General features: G+C 39.3%; 3 protein-coding genes across 7 annotated transcripts; 2 read left to right on the forward strand and 1 right to left on the reverse strand.

The window, feature by feature from the left end:
• Window positions 1-64: 64 nt before the first annotated feature.
• Window positions 65-3217, forward strand: LOC129408998 (uncharacterized). Its single transcript, XM_055154094.1, has 3 exons — window positions 65-153; window positions 2120-2189; window positions 2948-3217. Exons 1-3 carry the CDS (start codon window positions 65-67, stop codon window positions 3188-3190), a joined length of 402 nt encoding a protein of 133 aa, XP_055010069.1. The 3' UTR covers window positions 3191-3217.
• Window positions 3218-4566: 1349 nt separating this feature from the next.
• Window positions 4567-6052, reverse strand: ascl1a (achaete-scute family bHLH transcription factor 1a). Its single transcript, XM_020926701.2, has one exon. It carries the CDS (start codon window positions 5924-5926, stop codon window positions 5327-5329), a length of 600 nt encoding a protein of 199 aa, XP_020782360.1. The 5' UTR covers window positions 5927-6052; the 3' UTR covers window positions 4567-5326.
• A 1769-nt stretch (window positions 6053-7821) lies between these two features.
• On the forward strand, window positions 7822-15597 carry itfg2 (integrin alpha FG-GAP repeat containing 2). Of its 5 annotated transcripts, none has more exons than XM_055154133.1 (13): window positions 7822-7884; window positions 7997-8130; window positions 8201-8296; window positions 8386-8427; window positions 8497-8668; window positions 8744-8883; window positions 8951-9099; window positions 9169-9263; window positions 9358-9411; window positions 9940-10031; window positions 10122-10239; window positions 10563-10736; window positions 12560-12847. In XM_055154133.1, exons 2-13 carry the CDS (start codon window positions 8035-8037, stop codon window positions 12625-12627), a joined length of 1296 nt encoding a protein of 431 aa, XP_055010108.1. In that variant the 5' UTR covers window positions 7822-7884; window positions 7997-8034; the 3' UTR covers window positions 12628-12847. The 5 variants fall into 5 exon arrangements, with proteins under 5 accessions (XP_055010108.1, XP_020782279.1, XP_055010107.1 ...); XM_020926620.2 differs by adding an exon at window positions 15343-15597 and having other exon boundaries at window positions 7836-8130; window positions 12560-12660; XM_055154132.1 differs by having other exon boundaries at window positions 7836-8130.
• Window positions 15598-16041: the final 444 nt, after the last annotated feature.

Here is a 16041-nt window from a genome sequence, read left to right on the forward strand (position 1 = left end):
TTGTTTTGCAAATATTCAAATGTCACATGAGTATGAAAAGTTGGTTGTGTTTCAGATTCTGGAGATGGTGGACTTCAGGGTTACTGATGGGCTTGTGGACCTCAGGCTGTTTGCAGTTATAGCCAGTCTGGCCCAAAAGATAGCCACCCTGGAGTGAGTAACCAACAAAACATTCAACCTGTTAATGAATTTACTGTCCTGGTTATTACTCATGCAGTGTTGCTCTGGTTGTCTGTAGCCTTTATCACAGTGTCAGTGTATGGGGGCCCATATGCAGTGGATTCCCACACACAGAGCAGTTTCATGCCTGAGGGTTTATGGTTCTGCACACAGGAGTTGGTGCAGCTACCCTCCTCCGGAGGTCTGTGTGGGTCAAGGCCCACTCTCGTTGCCCCGGCCCCAAAGTGAGAGCTCCCTCTCAGCCAGTGCAGAGCCGGGTCATGGGTCCTCAGATTTACGGCCACTCTTTTGTGTTGTGCTTTAGACTGACTGGGGCTGAACAGTCATGGTGTCTGCTCTGTATAGAGCCAATTATAGTAATGATAATAAATGTTCATATTAAACTTCTTCCACAAAAGTCAGTTTTAAAATTTAGATGGAGTCTAGAGAAGGTAGCATCCATTCATGCTCCCTTTTTCTCAAGACAATAGCATCCTTCTGTCACATCTTAAACTCAACTGGATTGATCCTATTACCTTTTTCATTAAATCCTGTTGTCTCTAATCCAAGATTAAAAATGAACAGTAGCAGTGGTTACACAATCAGTCTTTCTGATCATGTAAGACTTTGAAATTTAAGGTGATTTATCCCAGATTTATTTTATTCCTTGTATTTTAAACTTGTCGTGGTAGCCGACACCCTCTGACCGTAACACTGCTATTTTCTATTGCTGCTTTTTTAATCCTTGATTTGGCCATTCTATTATTCCCAAAAGTTAAAAATAACATTCCCAGAGAGCTTCAGTTAATCAGCCACAACATAATTAGCCATTTCCTTATGAAAGTTGTTTTACAGTTCCATGCATTACACAACACATTCTTGCAAGGTGAATGCCCTGAACCACTAACACATTAGTTAGAGCTACCAAACAATATTTGTCACGAGTCAAAGCACAGAATATATGTTTAAAGATCCCTTATCAAGCCAGGGTGAAGAAATGTGTAGTAATCTGAGTGGTGTATTATCTGTTGTTGACACTACATCTATCCACAGACCACTCAAGTAAATGTTCCTTGTGTTGTGTGTTTCTGGCTCCATTATCAAGACCGCCAAAATTTCTGGCATTATGTAAGCAAGAAGTTGGCTGTTTTGGCCTCAGCAGGGTGCCACAGGACTTCTGACAAAAGAAAATGGGTTAGGCTGCTGTTATCCTCCTCAGTGTCTATCAGCAGACTCTACCCTTCATTTATGCTAACTATTATCATGCCAGTGTTCTTAGCACACAGCATTTGGACTGCAAACCAAGTGAAATTAATGATCATTAGTTGCTCTGTCTTTTTTCATCTCCATCAAGCCCCTGCCCGCATTATGGTTGGCAGACAAGGGCCAATCTCAGCACAGGGCCACTCAGGCGTAGACTGCACTCAATGGCCTAGCGCTTGTCCATTCTTTGCAGTAACAGGTCATTCAGCCCACTGTGAGGAGGGGCTCATTAACACTGGGCGCTCGTTATAGAAGGGACGGCGGAGCTGTGCCTATGCCACACGCTGGACGAGAGAGCTGTGTCCTGGTCTAATTATCTAAGTGGACCTAGTTTCATTGGTTTGAGGGTGGACATCCCAGTAACCCTAGAGTGTGCCCTGGTTGTTTTTCCCCACCCTCCTCCTCTAACGAACGCTGCTCACCCTGCGTCCTCATCCCCACTCCCCAAAATCCATGGACTTTTATCCGTTACTATGGCGGGATATGGCTGTGTACCCATGCATTGTTTTGCCACTGTGAGCAACCACAATAGACTCAGAACACTTTACCATCATACTGCTGGATTGGGTAAACCCGCCAAAAACACACCATGTTCTCATTAGTCTCTTTGATTAGAATGACACAGGATGTTTTAATTTGTTCAAGGGGAATTAAAGTTCCTGGTTTTTGTTTTTATATTGTTATTTTTCTTCTTCAGTGACTTTATGCGCTCCTTAATCAGCAGTATAGACTTTCGCTCTCTGGAAGTGAAGCTTTTCAAGGCAAAGGTAATACCTTATATTTTTTTTATTTGCTAAAAAAATACTTAATTACTTATGCAATACAATATATTTGTAGTCTTTTTTTGTACCTGTGTGGAATATTACAAAAACAAACCCCAGTGAAAACTCTGAAGTGCAATTCTTAAGCATGCTTTGTACATCAGCTTTTTATGTCAACCACTCAACCCTTGTGCACTGAAATGAGGGAAGCGAGCCAGTTAGAAAAAAAAGAGGGTTCTTTTCCCTTTTCTTAGATTAGCATGGCCCTAATCTTATTAAAGTGCCCAGCAGTGAACATGCTGTCCAGTCCACCCAGCCCTGTAATCAGCGTCAGACATACAGCTCCTTTCAGATAGAGCCGCTCTGTCCCCCACCTGGATGTGCACTGGTGTTTGTCCCTCCTCTGCACCACAGCATCCACTTGGAGGCAGAGCTACATGAAAGCCATTGGCCGCGGGTGTGCGAAGCAAACCCCCTAGCCAGGTATGGCAGCCTGTGTAATTATGGAGCTGTTAGGGATAGGGCTGTTAACAACAGAGTGGTGGGGAGAATGGTCTGATTGCTTGAGGGATTATTCCCTCCCCCAACAATTATTACCTCGACTGACTGCATTAACTGTGCAAACAGGTGCACTCAAACAAGGCCCATGTAATCTGAGGCCAGTCTGACTCAGTGGCTCACACACCATAGTCACTCTGACAGTTGTGTACACCCATCTCTCCAAAAACATCCTAATCCACTTTGAATATTGTGTTATCATGCAGAAGCTGTTCCTGTTCCTTCTAGAGGAGCAGACTGGTCATGGGACATCCCAACAGAAGTATATCAGCCCAGAACAACTGATTCTGGAGTTAAAGGCTGGAGGCATCTGTTTAGAGCACGAGGCAGCCATCAGAATGGAGATCCAGCACATTCCCCCTTTAGATCTGCTGGACTTTCTGGCCTATCTGCCTTTGTTCATGCTAATACACAAGTCTGTCATTGCTAATCCATTAAAAGACTTCTGAAACTTATGACACTACTCTACTATTGTTTTACTGCCACTATTGCACTGTAGCTCAACAATACAACTGCATCACTGACAAATTTGTTGTTTTGACAATGTCTCTGAGGTAACTAAATACCACAATTAAAACATTGTTGGGCCTTCAGAGACTGTACTAGAGCTTAAGAGCTGTCTATGGTCCTGAAATTACTTTATGGATATAATATGGAGCTGTCTGTATGAAATTACATTAACATTTGCTGTTATAGATGATGATAGATGATACACCAACTGTCATTGTATATTGAGAAAAATAGTCAACTTACTTTCAATGTTGTCCATTCAAGTGTACATGCACTGAAGAATTATATTAAATAAAATTCACCACAAATCCATTTTATCTCTTTGTTTTTGGTTCTTTTTTTGTCAATTAGATGTGACCTAGCTCAGGCAGGCAGCAACTATGATTGTTTGGTCAAGGGCTTCATATAAGCAACTGAAATTATAGACATGAAAAAATGCTAAAGACAACAGTGGACAGTATGCAATAGTATAATCCTAAATGTACCTGTTGGTTTGTGTTGTGTTTGGAGTTTATGAGTTTGCTTGAAATGTACAAGCTTTTTGTGAAATATTTGTCTTTCCAGTTTTCTAAGACGACTAATAAAGTTGTAGTAATTGCTATGCTTTTTTATATACTAGATCACGTTTTGATTTACCAACCAAATCTGGGGACATTCAAGGACTGAAAGGCAGTCCCACAATTTGTACAGTGCTATTAAAACAGAAGAAGGCATTTTGTTGTAACAAATGTATACGCCTAATTATCTTACAACATATAAAATAAAAACGTAACATATAGCTACCGGTTGGAGTAGTTGTTTTCTATCATTTCTATTAGCAAGCAAATATGAACGTTGAAAAACACCGCAAAAAATCTTGTGTTGTGTGGTCACGGTGGTGCGTGAGGCACACGCCATCTGCCAGTCCTCCTCTGTCTGAGCCATAGACTCTGGTCTGAACCCACCATAGCCCCATTCACTCATTAGAGCAGACACGCGCCCGACTGTTGCCGCCCTCAGACCTGTCACACTCAATCTGTGGAGTCCCAAACTCCATATATGTAACGTGTCACATTACAAAAGTGTACCTTATTGTAGAAATTCATTTTTTTTTTCTAGGCCTAGCAAAATAACGCCATTGAAAACTTTTTAGCACCATCCCACATTAGCCCACATTTAGTCCTGTGCTGTACTCAATGTCTAATCATTAGCCTATTAGATTAGTATTCTCAGTGGGTTAAAATAAAACTGAGAGTTTGTTGTAAAGTTTTTATTTTTGTGCAGAAAAATAAACTTCATTTGACCATGTAATGCAAGGAAAGTAGAATATGGCAGTAGGCCTATAAAATACAATGTATGGGCAAAGCTTTCCGTTTGGACAATAGCTGCATATTATTTGATCATTGTATTATATAAAACATTGGTTTTCTATTAAATAAGACACATTGGTGCTATAATAAATTGTGGAGTCTCAAACTCCTTCTGGAAACATAAAACATAAGAGCCAGAGTATAAAATAGGCAACGTCTTTAGGCAGGAGGCAAAGAACAAATGCACAATATAGACAAACTATTTACAAAAGTAGTGTACAAAACATCTACGTATAAATCTTTTTGATACAAAAATATGTTAATATATCTCAAAAAGAAAGAAAGAAAGAAACCGCTTATATACTATATAAATTCGTTACTTGGAAGCATTCTTGTGGAGAGAGGTGTGATACGAGGATGTGATTGGTTTAGCATAGAACAGTTACACGTTAAATAATTGTGTTCTGCAGAAGAGCGCACTTTGGGGGTTTGTCAAAGTCTGTCGTGGAAAATATTGCAGAGTCCCATGTTGTCACGGCTCGAGATCCATAAATCCTTTGGCGCTGATCTCTGGCCTGGTCCTCATGTCAAGCCTTTTGCTGGGAGGTCAAAGCATAAATACAGTGCATCTTGTTGTCCAGGACTGCAGGCATTCCCATGCCATCCAATGGCGCACTGCAGCAATGACATCTAGACTTATTATTAGTCTTTATTTCTAACAATAATTGACACAAACTGGCAAATTTCAGTGTGTCATCTGTACCTTGACTGAATTGACTCAGGCGCTCAAAACCAGTTTGTGAAGTCCAGAAGTTCTTGCTCCTCTGGGCTCAGTGGGTCGTAGGAACCCTCATCTGACGAGTAGGAAGACACGGGTGAACCGGCCATAGAGTTCATATCAGCAGAGTATCCTTGTGACATTGTGGGAGACATCACTCCAGCTTGGAAAGCTGCGCTCACTGCGTCATGTTCATCCAGGAGCTGCTGTAGCGCACGAATGTATTCCACCGCAGACCTGAGCGTCTCCACTTTACTCATCTTCTTATTGGCCGCACCGTTGGGCACATGCTCACGCAGTGTGGCAAACCCGTTGTTCACCAGTTTGACCCGGTTGCGCTCCCGCTCGTTCCTGCGCGCAACTGCGTGCGGCTGCTGCTGTGGAAGCGTGTAGCCAAAACCCGCGAAATTCAGTCTCCTTTTACAGCGCAGCAACTCAGGAGAGGATGAGCGCTGCCTTTTGGACTGCTTTGATGCTGACTTGGCGCTGCCCTGGGTGCTGTCGGTGGGGCTTAGCGGGATGCTTTGTGCTGTTGTTGAAATAAAACACACAGGCGGCATCAGCTGTTGCTGGCTCTTGTTAAGTTCCATCTTGGCAGAAAACTCCATTCCTCACGACCACTTAGTAATGCCAAGTCTCTGGGCGGTGCGTCTCGCTCGTGCCTTTCACGTGGTGATCTCTTGACGTAGGCTAGGTTGTTTTTAGTGGGTTGTACTCTGGCCTGCTCCCTCGCGCGCTCCTCAACGCTTCTCTGGGACCCCACAGAAGACGCCACTGCTTTTCAATCGGTCTGGCCTGTCCGTTAGCCACGCCTTCTGGTCGCGTGGATTCACCTAGGGCTCCTGCTGCTCTGTGGTGCGCACGACGGACGCGTGCCACTGAGAGCACTAAACAAACAGTCGCTGCTAACTTTTTCCATTTGTAACCATGTATACAGATGTTGGCTAATAACATTATTTTATTATTATTCTTTACAAATGGCACATTAAGACATTAATTGGCTACTAAATTATATATGACTCCATCTTTTCCAACATCAGTGTTTAATTGGCTTACCTTATTCGTAAATAATTGAATTTTTGAGTTCATATCTTGTTCTTTTCATTTAAAAAAATGAAACTTTAATAGTATGAATTGGCCTAAATTACAGTGTTACACAAAAGCAAAAGTTTAACTCTTTCAGCATTTTGAAAATATTATGTTACACATCACCCTACTCAATCTTGATGGACTGTATTGTGTGCGTAAATCTAAAAGTGCTGCCTTGTGCTGTTGTTCTGTAGCCCATCACAAAGTTTTTCATTTAAGCCTTGAAGCGTTGAGCAACAGGGCAGAATTTTACACTTTGGTAAGAACAGATCATGAGCCTCGCACAGGCGGAACGGAGGGGCCAGAATCTATTTGGGCAGGCTTTGTACATGATTTGATACGCCCGATATGGTTACAGTAGCGTCGACGCTGCCCATTATTGTTCCGATGAAAAGTGCACCATTTAAAAGAAGTCTTTCAACATAGTGCAAAATCCGAATCCAGTCTCTCTTTGTGTTGCGTACAGGTGTGTGCGCATGGAAACTACACATAAACGCAACACGCGTTGATTTTATTGGCAACTGAACTAGGCTATAGTGGTGTAGAAAATGCAATGCATACGGCCCCACCCTTCTCCTCCCCAAACAGAAGAGTGGAATTGTAGCCTAATAAATTGCGTAGCCTATTTTTTCGGAGTTGGCAGAACCATTCATATTAAACGTGCATAGAACAAGCCCCCCAAACACTTTTTTCTTCCTCCTCCGCTCTCTCTTTGCTCTGTCTTTGGCCCCCAGCAAGAGTTTTAAAAAAGAAGTGTGGGTTCTATTCAGCGCTCTTTGCAGCCTTTGCCATCGTAAGGCTTTTCTGAAACCTATCCTGCCCTGCAGTGTGCTCCCAGAGTCCAATTAGTGTTTTGTGAGCGGACTTCACTCTGGTGCGCTCCTCTAGAGGCGAAAGGGCGCTCTTCACGTGAGGGGCTTTCCAGTCTTAGCCCAGGCGTAGTGTAATAATTAATGGCAAATGGGTGCAGGTTTGTGTTTTATTTTTCTGGCATTAAATAGGCTGCCCGTAACTTATTTAGTTAATCAACATAGCTGTAGCTATATAGTTCAAACAAATGCTAACTATAGGCATCAAGTTTATTAGTGAAAGGAGCAAGGGGGAGGCTTAATAACACATTTAAATTTAAATTGTAAAGGGAGGCAGGTTTCTGCCATGGATCGTAGATTGTACCTGCATAAAAGAAGTTAAAGACTGCCCTCTAGTGGCTCAAAAGGATACTGTCTTTCACATACACCCCCCACCCTCACCCTGACCCCCCTTCAAAAAAAAAAAAAAGTGACTGTTTTGTCACATTTATCACAGTTTTGCATAGGTTTTGCGCTATGTTTTATCACTGATTAGTGTAAAAAAAAAACTTGATACCATGACATTTTGTACAATTTTAGGACAACGATCATTGAGCTTCCGTACAATTGGTCACGTGTCTTTGTTTACAAGGAAGTGTTTTTTCTCAGCAAAATCGTAAAATACAAATGTCATTGTCTATTTTTTTACATTTTCACCGAAAGAATTTAATTGAATGCCCTGGTTTTATATAATGATGTGTACTGTGGTTTGATTTATTTTTGTATTTTATTGTTGTCTAGCTATCGCTCATTGCATTGGGACCATCAGTTGAAACGAAATGAGGTCCCTCAACTACGTTCAAAGAGTTAGTTTGGATTTTACAGGGACTCTTTTCCCTCATGCCATATGCCTCGGGGATGCAGACAACGATTCGGTGAGAATCCCTAAGTGGAATTTTACACAAAACGATGAGTAAACCTGTGTTTGTCTATAATTTATTGTAGTTAAATGAGCTGATTGTTGGAGACACAAGTGGCAAACTGCTTGTGTACAAATATGATGACTCCAAACCTTTTATCACAAGGAGCTGTGTGGGAATGGTGAGTTTTTGTAATTTTTTAAAAATCTAAGGTAGTAGTATATGCCTGCGTATATAAAGAAAACGCATTTTGACATCTTGTTCCTCCAGCTCACATGTGTTGCAGTAGGAGATGTATGCAACAAGGGTAAGGTACGTTTAAACACACTAAACTTATAATTATGTAAGGAAAATCTTGTCCCACGAGTTTTTGTTTTCCAGAACTTTGTGGTGGCTGTGGGTGCAGAGGGCTGGTTCCACCTCTTTGACCTGACCGCAACTTGCAAAGTAGATTCAGCAAGTCAACATGAACAAATATTTTCTGATGACCAAAGGCCCCTGTTCACTCAACACATACCTGCCAACACCAAAGTTATTCTTATTAGTGACATAGGTATACTGTATTACATTTAGGGCAATGCACATGCCCTGTTCATTGTCACATAAATTCTGCTCTTCTTGGTGGTAGATGGTGATGGTCGCTGTGAACTGGTGGTGGGATACACAGACAGAGTGGTGCGAGCTTTTCGATGGGAAGAGCCCTCTGATGCTTCAGACATAGGGAATGGACAACTTATTCTTCTTAAAAAATGGCTTCTTGAAGGGCAGGTATGTTAAAACAGGAATTATTTTCCAGAAAAGTAAATCAGTGAAAATAGACCCTTTCTTGTTACAGGTGGATAGTCTGTCGGTAAATCCTGGTCCTGAGGGGTTACCAGAGCTCATGGTCTCTCAGCCGGGGTGTGGTTATGCTATTCTGCTTTGTTCCTGGACACAACAGGACTCGTCAGGCTCTGGAGATGAGACTCCAACCACTCCTGGAAGGTTCTCTAATATAGTGGCCATGAATTGTGTTAACATTCAAAAGTGATAGCCAAACCATTTTGTTCACAGTGAGGGACCTTCTCGAGATGTAATTTTGCACCTGACCACTGGAAGAATTCATAATAAAAATGTGTCCACTCACCTCATCGGTAACATAAGCAAGGGTAACATTATGCCTGACCCATTTGTTTAATACTTTGACACAACATAATTTCAATTAGTCCTCTTACATTGTCCAAATTGTCTATTTTCCTACAGGTTCAAAAGAAGAATCATCCAAATGTGGACTATTTGCTCTCTGTACATTAGATGGTAAGTGCTCCAGAGCATGCACATTCAGCTTTTTAATTCTCATCAGATTAACAAAGATGATTACAAATTAACCCATCTTACCTTGCTTTTTGAAGGTAAATATTGATTTGTTTTGTATTTTGTGTACAAACACTAAACTGTCAGCCCAAACATCTCCTCATCCTCCCGACAGGAAAAGTGCAGCTTGAGTGTCTATCAATATTTAAAGGAGACTGCCACAGAAAGCTTCAAGTTTACAACATTTAGACTAGAATTTCCATGTTACTCAGACCTGAAACAAAAGTGTATATACAAACAAAAAAGGCATACTTAAATTAAATACATTTATAAATATAGGACTTATATTGGACGTGATTTATAAACGAGCCCCTTAAGCATTAAACATCCCTTAAAAGTAAAAGTGGCAGCAAGGAATGAAGATATAGAAATAATACTTTTAACTCTGTTGCGTGTGTTTCTTCTGTTTTTGTTTTCTACTGTTTGTAGTTTACAGTTTACAACAGCATGTTCATTGATTTGCGTTCATAGGAACTCTGAAACTGATGGATAGCTCAGAGCAATTGTTGTGGTCAGTCCAGGTTGACCATCAGCTATTTGCCCTGCAGAAGTTGGATGTCACTGTAAGTTTTTGTACATTATGTAGAAAGTTAATATTCTAGGATATTGGTGAAAACACAATTAATTTGTGCTTTATGCCTTCTTCTCTCCAGGGCGACGGCAGAGAAGAAGTTGTGGCTTGTGCTTGGGATGGTCAAACCTACATTATTGATCATAATCGGACAGTGGTGCGGTTCCAGTTTGATGAGAACGTCAATGCCTTTTGTGCAGGTAAAATACAAACATTTTTATCATCAAATACTGACCAGTAGGAGGCAACATTGAGCTTGTGGCTAGTTATCTGCTTCTGTCAGTCTTTTTTTTCAAAGATATCAAATCTGCTCTCATCTCAGTGCAGTGCATTTGAACAAACTGCACTTCCCTCATGCTCTGAGCTATACATGCATATTTGCAAAATCCTTGTACAATTGTTCTGTGCATTTCAAATCCCACTTAAGTCCATGCCTAGATTAGAGTGTGGGGGACAATGAGCTCAATTGAAGGCTACATTAGTACATTATTTCTCCTAATATTGTTATGTTTGTCCTCTGCAGGTCAGTACACATGCAAGGAGGGTAAAAACAGCCCCTGTTTAGTTTACGTCAGCTTCAGTCATAAAATCTACATTTACTGGAAAGTTGAACTGGAGCGAATGGAGTCCACTAATCTCCTGCGTGTCCTGGAAGAGAAACCGGAGTTCAAAAGTCACCTCAAGGCTCTGGGAGTTGGTGAGTGAAGTTTACTTTAATGCGACTTATTATGTGTCTCTGTGTGACTTTTCTTTGTTATTGACTGGATCAGTCAAAGTTATTTCCACTAGTACCAGTTTCTGTTCTGTTTATTATGTAATATGCTAAATGCACAAATCTAGATGCACAAAATGTATGAATAAATTCTAAAAGACTGAATTGAACAAATATAATAAACTGAATCAAATCATCCCAACTAATAAACAGGTGATAGGTACTAGTTTATTGTACTCCATAAGCATAGGTTAACCAGACAGACAGTGAATTCATATTCTGCACTGTTTGTCATTTGATGGATTAAACAGATTACATGCTACATTATTCTTTGAAAATAACATTTCTGCCAACTAAGGCATTCTTAACAGAGTCAGTAATTTGGTTAATCATGCACACAATTGTTATTTATTTCCTGCTTAACATCCTGTGTCCATTTGTTGAACAGTAATTTGCTGATGAACTTTAAATATCTAAATAAATGGAGATTATAAATTAAAGTGAGTTTAAATTGCAAAGGTAACTTGGAGTCAGTAAGTCTTCAATTAAAAACCTGGTAAAAAAAAAAAAAAAGGTTAATTTTGAAACACAGTGAGGCTGAGATTGCAGGTTAATTTTAAGTGGATTTAACTGATCCCATGGTGGCAGTGTGCCGCTTCCTGTCACATTTATTAATAATTCATGAACCAAACCTGTGTGGGTTTTTTTTATGAAGATTTCGCAGCCTCGTTACCTAACCCACAATGGAAAAATTGTTTGAAGAAGCAATCTATAGGGAAAAATAGAAGTAGGGCATATAGAGGGGGCGGGAGATGGAGGAGAACTGAGGACAAGAAGGCTGGGAAAGTGTCAGATGTATGTAGTATATCGGTGTTTTTAAAGAAAGTTTCCATATGATATAAACCAGCATTAATTTTGCTATTTGATATGTGTAACAGACTTCAATACTATAAGACTGTATTAATGGTGCACTGTGTAATATTTCTGGTGGAGGGTGCACAGCTTGCCTGTCTCTGTGGAAATGTTATTGCATTTCTATCATGTCAGATCTGTGAAGAGACAAGCCCACTCACAATAATAATGTTTTATTTTTTAGCAATGAAAATAAAATCAATTTTAAGATAGACAAATTTTGTGCTATACTGGAACATTCCAGGCAAAGCAATAATGGACACAAGAAGGTCCTCCACTAGAACCGTTACACAGTGCACCTTTTACTAAGTCAAAATGTATAACTACAAAGGGTGCACATGCTTTCTGTGTGAGCTGTGTCACCATGTCCTCACAGAAATGTCATCAGGAGGCTTTATCCCCTCCCTACTGCTCTGCTGTCCAGACTAAAAGGGTCAGTATGGGGAGTATGGCATTGCTCCATCACAGCGTGGGAATGGCTTCTCCATAGAGACGTTTCTTTTTTTTGTGATCACATTTTTTATCAAGTATGATGAGTTGGTGTCATTTGCAGTTATACAGGTTACAGTTTGATTAGAATTTTCCACCTTTTAAACCCCACACCTCCCACATATTTTCCCTGAAACTTCATTTTGATGGGCATATACAAAATAAGAGAAGAAGAAAAAAGAGAAAAAAATATATGTCAGTATGTCTAAAAATCATCAAACTTGTTACATTTACTTAATCTATACTGAAGTGAAATCTACATGGCTTTTAAGTATACCACCAAAATATAACCTGTGAGGTATTTTTAAATTGCATTAGTTAAATTGTCCCATTACATAACCAATAAGATGTCCTGACATTCTCATTTAAAACTGTATAATTATTAATTGTATGTCTTGTACCCACAGATTCTGAGGACTCGGCAGCAGTCAAAGCTCTGGTGGCAGATCTTCTCTACAAGAATGCACAGGTGTAGGAGTTCAGACTCAACCTACGTATACAAAAGATTGTGAGAGTAACTACTACTCTTAGAAAAACTTTATTTTTATATGAATATGTATTTATAAGAATCCCATTGATATTTGAGGCTACAAACTGCAGGATTAAATTACAAAGTTATGTGAGTCCATTGCAATGCCATTGAACATGGTCCTTTGTGGTTTTGGAGCTAATAAAATTGTTGTGTGAAATCTCAACTGCTTTGATCACTACTCCACCCAAGCCTGACCATCACAGACCTTATAGAGAAAATGTTAACTCACTGGTTTTCAAATGTGTGAATGTGAACAGAGAGATTATTATTCTGTCAGTCAGCTTTGACAGAAGAGCTGCCTATTTGCACATCTTTTCATCTTGTGTATCAAATAGGCTTTCTCAGCTGAATTAAGGTTATGAGGCAAAACAGATATTACATCCGCCGCATTTGTTGCATAATAGGATTTGCATAGCAGCAAGACAGCAGTATTGTTTTTAGCAGAGCAGCAAAGTGCCTGCAGGGCGTGCTTGGCTTTATTGAGGGAATCACCCACTGTTTCCAACTGGAGGATTCAATAACTCCCTCTCCTTTTCTCATGAAATATTAATGTTTGTGTACACCTGAGGATAAACACAGGCCAAGGGCACTGCTCCTCTCTAAAACTGCCCTGTAGAGGTATGCCTAACCACGATTTAAGTTGAGGCTTATGTGCTGTGAATATCTGTCAGAGCAACTAGGAAATAATTAGTAATAGCTGCTCCTTGAGGTCTTACAAAAAATTGGGCATAATTACTTTATAAAATCCACTGCAGTTCAACAAGAGGTTTCTAGAAGCTATTATCCTACTATACTGATCCTACCACTCATCTCCATTTGTAAGATTTATTCCAGAAAACATTGGTTGTTTTCCCTCTTTAGTGGAGTGGAGCATTCCTGCTCACTTCAGTTACATGTTCATGACCTTTAATGGTGAGGCTGTGGTTGCTTTTATTAGTAATCTCACCTGCTCCATCTGGATTTCAAAATGTTATAAAATGAGTTTTTTTCATGGAGCCCTACTTCTTTAATTTATATTTAGAGGCAATTCAGTAAGCTTCCTGTTTAGTTTAGTAATGGCTGTCTCTATGCTGAATTTTAGGGGAACTTTTGTATAACCTATTTTGTCGCTGTTTACTCCCTAAGTTGGTACTATTTCTGTCACAGAAATTCTCATAGAAAAATCCCCTTTTTTAGAAACAGCTTGGCCATGATGCCATTGGGGAAAACATGCCTTGGGAGCCACATTATTTGTTTAAGAACCACTCTACAGGAAAAAAAAAAACTTATATTAATAATTCATATATTTTGTTCTTCTTATTTAGTAAACTTTGATAGAAAATATTTCTTAACAGACATAAATTACTGCTTTGAGGACACCAACCATGCCAGTCAGTGAAAGGCACCCACGCTCCTTTTTGACAGCATGCAACCAGACAGTCTTCTTCCATAAAATGCATCATCCTTAATACAGATATTTTAGCACCATGATATTATTAAATACCTTTATTGATTTGACACCTGGCTTGTATTGTTGATCTGGTGAAATTAAAAACTGCCCTTGTGAGCTAAATCTGGACTCAAAGCCCTCGAGTCCATACAAGGCTTGCTGTTTCTTTCCAATTTTAACTGGCAGGTCAAATCCGGCAGTAGCTGTCAGATCTCCTCTGTGTGAATACATACAGCTGTGGGCACTGAGACAATCTGCCTTCAGCGTCTGTGACAGAGCACCAGATCATCCACAAATTAGGCGACCAGATGATGGGGTCATAATAAACTAAATGGTTTACAATGGAAAGACATGCCGATGTGTAATGCATATGGTTATTATTTTATTTTTAGCATAATGACTCATTTTATGCAAGGAATTACTGTATGTCATGAGCTGAGAGAAACAAAGTTTTTTGCATCAGGTGCCCTTCTAGTACCTAATATTTACAGTCAGAACTGAACATCTGCTTTCTTGCCACTGGGCAATTCAGTTTACCTTCTGAGATACTGGCTGTGGTTACATACACACTGAAAATCTGATTATTATTAGATTTATGGAGTTATAAGACTGTTAAAACAACATTTAAACAGCAAAATCAACTGATTTTGATTAAAAAAATAAGTGTCTGTATGTCTATATGAGGCTATACATGGGTATACATTTCAGTTATACGTTTCTTTCTGATCACATCCTCACATTTTGTGGTTTATGTGTTATTGTTATTATTATTATATCATCTTTAAGGTCCAGAAATCAGATTATATAATCAGATTTTGATGTGCATGTCACTGCAGCCACTGTTGTTATAAACCATGTTGCCATGCAAACGTTATTTGTCTATTTATCTTCATGGAAATGAGCGGATGGTGCCAAAGGTTAGATATATGTATTTTTTAGTTTTAGTTTTAAGCCAAATCATGGAACATTCCATTCAAAGCGAAAACATTTCCATGGAACATTCCTAGAAAAGTTACACAGTGCATCTTTTGTTATTTTTAAATAGACAAGCATGATTACGAACTGTAGTTTAATGTAATAGATTTAAAATGAGGGACTAATGAGGTTAAGCAATCTGTCATCTGCTGCTTCTCTGTACAATATATTTGCATTTGTAAGAGATAAAAGCATGACAGTGAGATTGTTCTACTTAATTTCTCTGCTTGTGCTGTTGCTTGTGTTTTGTGCAGAGCAAAAACAGACTGATGCACAGCTTGATCCCTGACTCCAAAAGGGGAAGAATCTGCATGAGTCTTCAGTAGCTGCTGGTGGAAAGATGAATTCCATTCTTTTCAATTGCAAAAATTGTCCAAATTCTTAGGGGTTTTACCCTTAGCTATATACCACCTCAACTTCATTGACACGTTGACAATATTATAGTAACACCTAATTAAATTAACATAGTATATACTGTTTTTTCTGATTAATAAACTGCATTAAATTAATTATGTTTTGCATTCTGTGCTATCTTATTATTTGTTGATCAAATATTGAGGATGTTGTCATGGTGTTATACAGTTACATAACAAAAGCATCCCAAAGGGGGGCTCATCAATATTCTCCTAACACTGTTAAAGGCTTAAGGGTCATTCCCACTGAGTTAGTATGAGTTACTATGCAGTGTGCATAGTCTGTCTGGTGCTTGTATCAACAACAGCTGCTATCTATCTATATCTATATATCTATATATCTATATATCTATATATATATCTATATATATATATATATATATATATAATATATATATATATATATATATATATATATATATATATATATATATATATATAATATATATATATATAATATGTGTTTCTCACCTTCCACGGTGGTAGGTCTCTCTCACCCTCATTCAGCTCGGGTCCTCTACCAGAGGCCTGGGAGCTTGA

The sequence above is a fragment of the Boleophthalmus pectinirostris genome, unplaced genomic scaffold, assembly GCF_026225935.1.
Source record: "Boleophthalmus pectinirostris isolate CB_2022bp ecotype Guang Dong unplaced genomic scaffold, ASM2622593v1 HiC_scaffold_18, whole genome shotgun sequence".
NCBI classification, from domain to species: domain Eukaryota; kingdom Metazoa; phylum Chordata; class Actinopteri; order Gobiiformes; family Gobiidae; genus Boleophthalmus; species Boleophthalmus pectinirostris.

Bases quoted from the DNA above. Each gene is read 5' to 3' on its own strand.
- LOC129408998 (XM_055154094.1), top strand. From the start codon at position 65: ATGGTGGACTTCAGGGTTACTGATGGGCTTGTGGACCTCAGGCTGTTT. The intron at 154-2,119 runs GTGAGTAACCAA...TTTCTTCTTCAG, and splicing joins CAAAAGATAGCCACCCTGGA to TGACTTTATGCGCTCCTTAA. The intron at 2,190-2,947 runs GTAATACCTTAT...GTTATCATGCAG, and splicing joins TGAAGCTTTTCAAGGCAAAG to AAGCTGTTCCTGTTCCTTCT.
- ascl1a (XM_020926701.2), bottom strand. From the start codon at position 5,926: ATGGAGTTTTCTGCCAAGATGGAACTTAACAAGAGCCAGCAACAGCTG.
- itfg2 (XM_055154133.1), top strand. From the start codon at position 8,035: ATGAGGTCCCTCAACTACGTTCAAAGAGTTAGTTTGGATTTTACAGGG. The intron at 8,669-8,743 runs GTATACTGTATT...TCTTGGTGGTAG, and splicing joins TATTCTTATTAGTGACATAG to ATGGTGATGGTCGCTGTGAA. The intron at 9,264-9,357 runs GTAACATTATGC...ATTTTCCTACAG, and splicing joins CATCGGTAACATAAGCAAGG to GTTCAAAAGAAGAATCATCC.